Here is a 9032-nt window from a genome sequence, read left to right as displayed (position 1 = left end):
TGTGTGTGTTGGTGCATTTATTCCCCTTCCAACACTTTTTGAGCCTGCTGATTAATCCGATACAAGACTCGGGAAAGCAGTTCTGCGGCTCGTGGAGATGATCTGCAAGCAGAAAACCCGAGCTGAAAGCTTTTACCGAGGAGTGCTTGCTTCTGGGGGAAGGCATGTTTGGCACACAACCTTGTCACCCATCCTAAGTATGCCACACGTTGGATGTGCTCCTTGCCTGATGCTTTGATCAGAGCAGCTGGCAGGCACAGAGCCTTGCTTGGCAGAGATTAAACAGAGACAGAAGTGTGGATGAAAGCAAAGGAAGCAAACGAGGGAAGGCTGACATGAGAAATGAAACTACCACTCGCTTCGGCTGGTTGTAAGAATTTAACCCTCCTGGAGTGGCATTCTCCCAATTTCTTGCACGAAGCACGAGGGGAGGTCACAGGGAATGGGGCAAGGTTTGTTCGGATAGTTCAAATCATTCAGAGCAGCCGGCTGTGCTCGGACTCGTGCCAGCAGCAAAGATGTTTGCAAAGGTGATGCCTGCAATAGGAGAGGGCGTATGGGGGACAAAATAATTAATTTTTTAAAGAAGCATTAAAAATCACAGCTGCAAATGTAGATTTATATAAATACATATATATTAAACGCCTTGCTTGTTTTTTGCTCCTAAATGCAACCTCCCTAGTTTCAGGACGTGCTGGGAGTGGGAGCAATGTACACCCTGCAGCATGAAGGTTTTGGGGTGCAACAGGTGCCCCGATGTGTAATTGCCTTGCGGGATGCCCCTGCACTGGGGCAGGATTCGCCTCCGCTCTGCTGGGACGGGTGGGCAGAAATGATGCTCTGGAGGGGGTCCGGATGCAGAAGAGTCGGTTTGAGCTCGGAGGTTTCGCTTTTGACCACGGGAGGGTGTCTCTGAGGCTCCTGCAAGCCACGGGTTTCCGGCTCTCGGGTTCAGCTCCACCCTTTGTGCTCAGAAAGTAGGAAGCAGAGGGCGATTTTAGTGAGCTGGGGAAGCTGGCAGGAGCCTGCTTATGCCCTCACAGCCACTGGGGTTTTCTGACCCACCCCACGCCCCCTTCTTAGCCCCCAGCAAGCTGCAAGGGGGGCAGGGCTGCAGTCCCAAGCGGCGATGCTTCCTCCACCCCGGGGAGCAGCGGTCTGGATGGGTTCAGGAGAGGTATGGCAGGGTCCTGGGGTTTGGAGTACCCCCTGCTTCCTATGTAGGACTGGGGGGGGGGGAGGTCTGGAAGCTATGGGGGGCTTGGGGATCCCCAGCAATAGGGGACCCAAGCCCGGCCTGAAGCTGGGCTGAGTTATTTTCAAGCTGCAGCCAATTAGGTCCCCGCCTGTGGCATCCATCACGGGTCACCCTCCTCCTGGGTGCCCCCTCCCCCAAAAATGTGACCCCTATTTGGCAGCTTTACCTGGTGTCACCACATCCTGGAGACATGCAGGAGCGAGAAGAAGGCTTTTCCTCTCTGTATCCCCCACCATCTTAAAGATTATTTCAATTGCAGGTTTTCTCCCTTGTTCTAAGGAGCATCACAAACTGGAGAAAATGGCTTTTTTTTCCCCAAAAAAAACTCCGTTACAAGGGAGGCTGAGCCCTTGCAGAGATGTGACAGCAGTGCCCAGTCTGTGGGACCAGGAACATCGCGGACACCAAAATATAGTTTTTTTCCCTTGGAAAGGTGGGAATAGTGCCCATGCAGGAGGAGCTACCTGACCTCCAACCTTTTTTTTTTTTTTAATTTTTAACTATTGCCTCATTCTGCAGGTTCTCGCAATCAAGTTTCCTCTAGGAAAACCTTTTCATATTGATGTTCTTTGCACCTTGCTCAGCTTTACACTCATTTCACTGATTTTTATATAAACAATTTTTTGCTGTTCATCTCTCCCCAGTGAAGGTGGATGTGAAGATGTTGGTTTCCTCCTGCCTCCTTTGCAGCAGCTCTGTCCTGGTTTGTGCCACAATTTTCTTTGGTTTTCATGTTCGCAAGCTGGATTGTGGTAAGGATCTCCTTCTGCCTCTTACATGGAGCCTGTCATTTGCTATATATTTATATATATATATATATATATAGGCTTGTTAATGCTACAAAAAAAGTGATATATGCTGAAAAGTTGCCTGCAGGAGCAGTTTGTTACTGAGATATTAAGAAACCACCGGTGCTTCCAGCCCTGCTCTGTAACTCAGGGCTTCTGATCCCAACCCAATATGGCTTAAACCTTCCATCGAGGTCATTTGGGAGGCGACAGTGAGAATCATGGGATCACTTAGGTTGGAACAGACCTTCAGGGTCATTGAGTCATCAACATGACCCCCCGAGTCCCACCACTAAACCACATCCCCTAGTGCCATGTCCACATATCTCCTAAATAGCCCCAGGGATGGGGGAGAAGAAGCTGTGGGCCTTATTGAAAGCTCATTTTAAAAGCTAGGTGGGATAAATAGCAAATCTGGGGGGGCACAACTCTGGGGAGCATCACTTGAGATGTGCCCAAATGATGCTGTTTTGGGGAATCTACCACCATCCACAAGTGGGGGATCCCCTCCATATGGGGAAGGAGGGTGGAGGGTGTGGAGAAATGAGCATCCCCAAAGAGGAGACCCCAAGCTCTGTCTTTTATTATTCCTGTGCCCCCAAACCTGTCCTTTCTCCCTCTGTTATGTCCGCTCCACCATTTGTGGAGCTTTCAGCTGGCTTCTTCGTCTCACATCAGCATGTGCTGGTGTTTTCATCTCAGCAGGCTTAACTCCATCTTTTTAGGCTGCTTTCCAGACCCACTCTTGATGGCAGATGTATGCTGGGTGCCCCAATCCTTGCACCTATCATGATGCTGCCTTATGCTTGATTGCTGATTGCCCCCAGACGTGCCACCACCACCCCAACCAGAACCCTTTAAACCTGTTGTTTGCAGCCCAGTTCCAAGTCCTGGGGTCTGATCACCCCATCACGGCCACCATGGGAGGGGACGTCGTGTTGCCCTGTCACCTCTCCCCCAGGATGAACGCCGAGCACATGGAGGTGAGGTGGTTCCGCTCCCGGTTTTCCATCTATGTGCACCTCTACCACAGAGGGCAGGACCACTTCTCCTCCCAGATGCCCGAATACCAGGGGAGGACAGAGTTTTTGAAAGGGGGTGTCTCCGATGGAAACGTTTCCTTGCGGATCCTCAGGACCAGGCTGAGCGATGAGGGACAGTACCAGTGTCTCATTAAAGATGGGAATTTTTATGAAGAAGCCACTCTGGAGCTGAAAATAGCAGGTAAAACCCCAGAGGCAGGATTGCCTACGAGAAAGGCTTCTGGATTCACCCATTTTCCCTATGAAGACTCAGAAATCCTCTCTATTTCCTCTGTGTAATTGCCCAGCTCCTAATGAGCAGCTCTCCAACCTACATGGCTTCAAATCCCCACAGAATAGGGACTTTTCCCAACACCAGACCCATGGAACCTCACAAAACCAGCAGCACCATCCTCTGTAGGATGGGCTGAACCAGAAGGTTGTCCTGATTTCATGGCTGATTTCTGACCGTAAGGATGATGCTGGGGGTGAATAGGTCAGCCTTGAACCTTCCCTGAAACCAAAAGTTGAAAAGGTGTGGCTTCCTTTGATTCCCCCGAGGAAGGAGGACAATAGGACTAAAGACCATAATTGGATTCCACCCCAAGCTCAGAAACTACGTGGGTGTCTTTCATCAGTGCTGCCCTATTTTTGCAGCTGTCAAGAAAAGGGAAAAGCTTTGGGGGTTTCGAAAATCCCTCCTCTGGGATGGGCACTCCTTGTGTTTCTGTTGGTCTGGCTGATGCCTGTTTCATCCTAGTTTCAGGTTCCAGCCCACTTTTGTCCGTGGAGGATTACCAAGATGGGGGAATCCGCGTGGGATGCCGAGCAGCCGGCTGGTACCCAAAGCCTGAGATGCTGTGGAGAGATTTCCAGGGGCAGCAGCTTCCTTCCTTTACCGAATCTGCCTCCCAAGACAAGAACGGCTTCTTCCAGGTGGAAAAGACCATCATCATCCACAAAAACTCAAAGCAAAATGTGTCCTGTTCTGTCCAGAACACTCGACTTCCCCAGGAGAAGGACTCCTCAATTTACATATCAGGTGAGCTGCTGCCGGAATTAAAGCTTTTAAAACTCAAACCAGGGAAATAAGGTTTTGCTTCCCTTAATTTTACACACACGGGACCAGTTGCTCCCCTATTCTGGTGCCTACAGCTGCAACACTCCATGCACGAGAGTGTGATGGAGAGGGAAAGGAGGAGATGGAGGAGGAACTGAACTGGGGTTTCTGGACCACAAGGGATCAAATCAGGGATTTTCTGGACTTTTTAAATAAAATGTCCGTTTCAGCTCGGTTTTCTTCAGAGCCATTTCTGAAGCAAAGATTTTTTATTAAAGTATGGCAGCTTCAGGTCTAAATATTTCAACAAAGATGATGGTACACAAAGGAGAAGGAGAAGGAGCACTTGCAAGATACCACTTTTCCATGTATTCAGGACATTAAATACAAAAGTGTTTTGGAGCATTTTTAGAGACTTTTTCCCGTTTGTATTTGTTATGGTCTCACATTACACTAATTGTATGTAAGCACATAGCATGACCATCTTTGTGTAGCTGCATTCACACCTACGCACGTAAATGCACTCCATGTCCTGCACTTACTCCACCTTGGCCATTTTCCCTTTCAGATGCCATTTTCCCAAAGGTCTCTCCCTGGATGGTAACTCTCTTTGCTACCCTGGCCGGCTGGTTGTCTTTGCTGATTTTCTTCCTAGTGTTAATTTATCGGCTACGAGGTAAGGCATTAGGAAACTGCAAGAAGGGGTTGTGGCTCCTAAGACCAAACTGAAATGCCCTGAAATACCAGTTGCTAGACCCCTCTCCTGCAGAAATATTCTGAAAATGGCACCCTTCAGGTGGCACTGTATGCCCACTGTAAGACCACCGGAGTCCCTTAAGTAAACCACGGGGAGGCGATGTCACAATAAATCACACCAGTGCTGGCTGAGCAAAAAAAAACAAACAGTCCTAATATTCAGTGCAGATTTGCACTGCAAATCTCCATCAATAGAATCATAGAATATCCCGAGTTGGGTTTTCTGTAATTTTGATATATTATTAAGATTATTAATGATCTTGATATGTTATCAAGATTTCTTGATATATTATCAAGATTATTGCATTATTATTATTGTGGAAGAAATCTTTTAATCTGTGCCACTTTCTCTGTTCTTTCTTACAGCCAAACACGCCACAGAACTTGGTAAGAGAAACTTTCTTTTCACTTTTCAAAGGGGATTTTTTTTTGGCACCAGAAGAGGGTTGGGCATTGCTTGGTCTTGCGTCTGTGTGCATCTCCTACATTCTGCTTTGATAACAGTGGTTGCAGGCTAATTTCACAACAAAAAGCCACTTGAAAGAATTCTGAGGAATAGAGGAAATAAAGTGGGCAGATTTCATTTAAATTCTGGAAGTACACACACATAAAAAATAACAGAAAAAGTTCTTTTTTTTTTCCTCTTGCAGGTACTAAGATCTGTTAGATATTTTATTAATGTTAAGAAGTTTTACAATTCTCTGTACCCCAAGCAGACTTTTGTTGCCAACAGTTCCCCCATGGCTTATCTGTCAGAAAAGAAGCTTCCGCTCACATTTTTCTTTCTGCTTTTGCTTTCAGAGAAACGCAGTGCAGAAATCCGTAAGTACCATGGTTCTTCTGTCTTTGTGGGTAGTTCTGCAGGGAGAACGAGCCCTGCATCTGGATGCTTGTTTAACTGCATTATGAGAGTTGGGGGAAGTGGGGAGGAAGCAGTGCTTTTGCTGGTGTCTTGGGGAACAAATAAAGTGCGTGACTTCATCTGAACTGGCCAGTTTGGGTAAGTGACTTTAGGGAAGACCAGATCCCTTTTTGCTTGGTATAATAAATCTCTGATTGGATGAGTTGTGGTTCCTGAAGTCCCTCTATAGCACATGTCTTTGGTAGTTTAATTATATCTTTGGTAAACTATATGGCTTTCAAGAGGCCAGCTTCCTTCTTTTCAGAGGAATAAAGTTCAGAGTTATACCTTTTTTCACAAAAAGCAATCCAAGAAAGCAATAAACCCATGAACTTCCTTCTTTCCTGTGTTAAAGTAATAGCCAGCTTTAATGGCAACACTGCTAACACAGAAATGGCATGCAAGTGAGATAAAGAAACCCTTTCCTTCAAATTAAAGCAGGCCGTCCATCAAAATCCCACTTAGGACAGTCATATTAAGCTTTTTCCCCCAAACCTGCGTAACTTTCCAACGGCTCAATTACCCATGTTTTGGGTAGGAAAAGAGCAAATTCCAGAGCAGAGCCTGGATGCACTACCAGCGCCAAGTTAGTGCTTCCCAGCAATCCCATTTATTTATTTTTTCCTCTCTTTTTTCTCCCCCAGGGGAACGTGATATGGAAATACGTAAGTGTTCTTTTGCTTCTTCCACCAACTAAAGCCCTAGGACAAGGGAGAAGAGCTTTCCCTAACTTTCTCCATCTAAGTTTAATTTCTCAGAGGCCATCAAAGAGAAATGATGCTGGCACCAACCCCGCCAATTGCTTCCTTCTGCTGGGGTGCACAAAATCCCTTCTTCAAGTCAATTTTACATAAAGCTACATCCCATCTGCTTTTCCTGGCTCTGCATCTCTGCCTGGGCAGATCTGGGATGTCTAGCACCATAAAAGCACCTCTGAACGTACCCCTGGGTTTGGTGGCTATGTAGGGATCCATGTGTGGGGTTTTGACCCAAAAGCTTCTACTAAGAACATGCTCATTTTGTTTTTCTGTTTCAGAGAAACATGCTGCAGAACTGCGTAAGTTTAATCCTTGTTCTTCCCCCCATTATAGCATCAGGCTATATCAAACAGCACATTTGTGGGTGGGGGGATTTGCTCAATTTTAGTACCATGACACCACCAACGCTGCTTATAAAACACTACCTGGGGGACTGAAAATGATGAATTGATGAATTAAAAAAAAAAAAAAAGAAAAGAAAAAAAAAGAAAAGGAGGAAATGATGAATTGGACCAGAAAGGAAAGCACTGTCCTCATTTTGATGCATCCCCACACTGTGTAGGCTGCACCAGTTTTGTAAATGAAATCACATTCAAGTAAATGAACTTGAAGCTTGCCTGGGGCTGTTGTGCAGCCCTGGGGGCCAGTGGCCCAAAGCCTTCAACATCCCTCTCCACCGAAGAGCCCACTTGTGATCATGTGTGTTTCGTTTCAGGGTGGAGAAATGCTATTGTCCCAGTGGAAGAAGGTACCTTGGTTTCATGCTTTGCCTGTCCTTGAGTCTCTGCCTCCACACCATTGCTGGTCTGATGCTTTCTGTGTCCTTTGCCACCTCTTTTGTCCCACTAAATAAGTTCCCTTCCCTTCCCTTCCCTTCCCTTCCCTTCCCTTCCCTTCCCTTCCCTTCCCTTCCCTTCCCTTCCCTTCCCTTCCCTTCCCTTCCCTTCCCTTCCCTTCCCTTCCCTTCCCTTCCCTTCCCTTCCCTTCCCTTCCCTTCCCTTCCCTTCCCTTCCCTTCCCTTCCCTTCCCTTCCCTTCCCTTCCCTTCCCTTCCCTTCCCTTCCCTTCCCTTCCCTTCCCTTCCCTTCCCTTCCCTTCCCTTCCCTTCCCTTCCCTTCCCTTCCCTTTGGAATAGGGTTGCAGAATGGGTAAACTCACTGCATCTCCATCCAGACCCACTGGGTAATGCTCTTGGTTCCTCCCTGAGAGACAGACCCAATTATTTAAGGTTACCCCTAAATTAATTGTGTTTGGGTTTGTGGCCCACATCCACACTGCAAACTCCCTTAGCTCCTGAGAGGGAGCAGCCACATCCCACCCACCCACCAGGAGCAGCTCCCAAAGAGCACCCAGGGACCACGCTGGAGTTAAGAGAGACCACCAAGCTCTGACCGTTGAGCATGCGAGGTCTCAACGCATTTCTGCAAGGGGAAAGATCTTAGCTTGGAGCCACTCTGGATACATCCCAAAGGCTCATCTGACTCTCTCCCTGCAGTACACGTCACTCTGGACGCGGACACGGCGCACCCCCAGCTCATCCTCTCCACGGATGGGAAGAAGGTGCGGCGAGGAGACACGCGGCAACCCATGCCTGACAATCCTGAGAGATACGACACCTACCACTGTGTCCTGGGCCAGGAGGGATTTGTCTCGGGGAGATGCTTCTGGGAGGTGGACGTGGGGACGGAGGAAGGGGGGGTCTGGGCAATGGGGGTGGCCAGGGAGTCCATGAATAGGAAGGGGTGGATCAACCCCGCTCCGCAGGATGGTATCTTGGCTCTTTTCCACTGCGGGGGCAAGTACTGGGCTCTGACCTCTCCTGACCACACAGCTCTCCACCTCACCCAGGTGCCCCGGATGATTAGGGTTTACTTGGACTTTGAGGGACAGAAAGTAGCCTTTTTCAATGCTGACAACCAAGACCTGCTCTTTAGTTTCCCGCTGGCCCCATTGAGTGGGGAGAAGATCCGTCCCTGGTTCCGCGTGGGACCAATTGCCCAACTCAGCCTGAAGTCACCTCTTCCAGTCCCGCATGTCCCCAGCATGGAGGAAGCTCTGCTCCCTTCATGTTTCCCTTTGAAGAGCCTCTCCACAGGGCAAAAGACTCCATGCACACCAGAGGGCAGGGCATGACCAAGGCTGTGAAATCCCTGCTGTTGTCTATAAGTGTCCAAGACTCTTCCAGTTGCATCGTGCTACTGTGGCGGCCCAAGACTCTTCCATCTGTGATTGCACCTCTCCATCCACCTCAGCAGAACTACCTCAGCTCCTGCTGTGCATAGTGACAGTAGCTAAGGGGTTTTCTGCTCCTAAGTTGACGTCCCCAAGCCAGCTGCTTGCGCCCAGAAATTCTCGTTTGCAACCCTCGGCTATGCATGGATGCTAAACCAACAAGGGTGCTGGCACCCACCTGATGTATGGAAGGAAAACCCCACCATGCCAATGGCAGGTTGTGAGGCTGAGAAGAAGGAGCTGTGCACCTCCACCCTC

General features: G+C 48.4%; 1 protein-coding gene across 2 annotated transcripts; it reads left to right on the top strand.

Annotated features, from left to right (window-relative positions):
* Positions 1–967: 967 nt before the first annotated feature.
* On the top strand, positions 968–9032 carry LOC118260286 (putative selection and upkeep of intraepithelial T-cells protein 1 homolog). Of its 2 annotated transcripts, none has more exons than XM_035570437.2 (11): positions 968–1177; positions 1903–2010; positions 2923–3270; positions 3829–4110; positions 4697–4804; positions 5251–5271; positions 5686–5706; positions 6430–6450; positions 6822–6842; positions 7259–7291; positions 8038–9032. In XM_035570437.2, the coding sequence occupies exons 2-11, from the start codon at positions 1920–1922 to the stop codon at positions 8673–8675; spliced, it is 1584 nt and encodes a 527-aa protein (XP_035426330.1). In that variant the 5' UTR covers positions 968–1177; positions 1903–1919; the 3' UTR covers positions 8676–9032. The 2 variants fall into 2 exon arrangements, with proteins under 2 accessions (XP_035426330.1, XP_050572038.1); XM_050716081.1 differs by having other exon boundaries at positions 7259–7347; positions 8038–8166.

The sequence above is a fragment of the Cygnus atratus genome, chromosome 33, assembly GCF_013377495.2.
Source record: "Cygnus atratus isolate AKBS03 ecotype Queensland, Australia chromosome 33, CAtr_DNAZoo_HiC_assembly, whole genome shotgun sequence".
NCBI lineage: Eukaryota > Metazoa > Chordata > Aves > Anseriformes > Anatidae > Cygnus > Cygnus atratus.
Note: the sequence above shows the minus strand (reverse complement) of the source record. Positions and strands in the feature narration are given on the sequence as shown.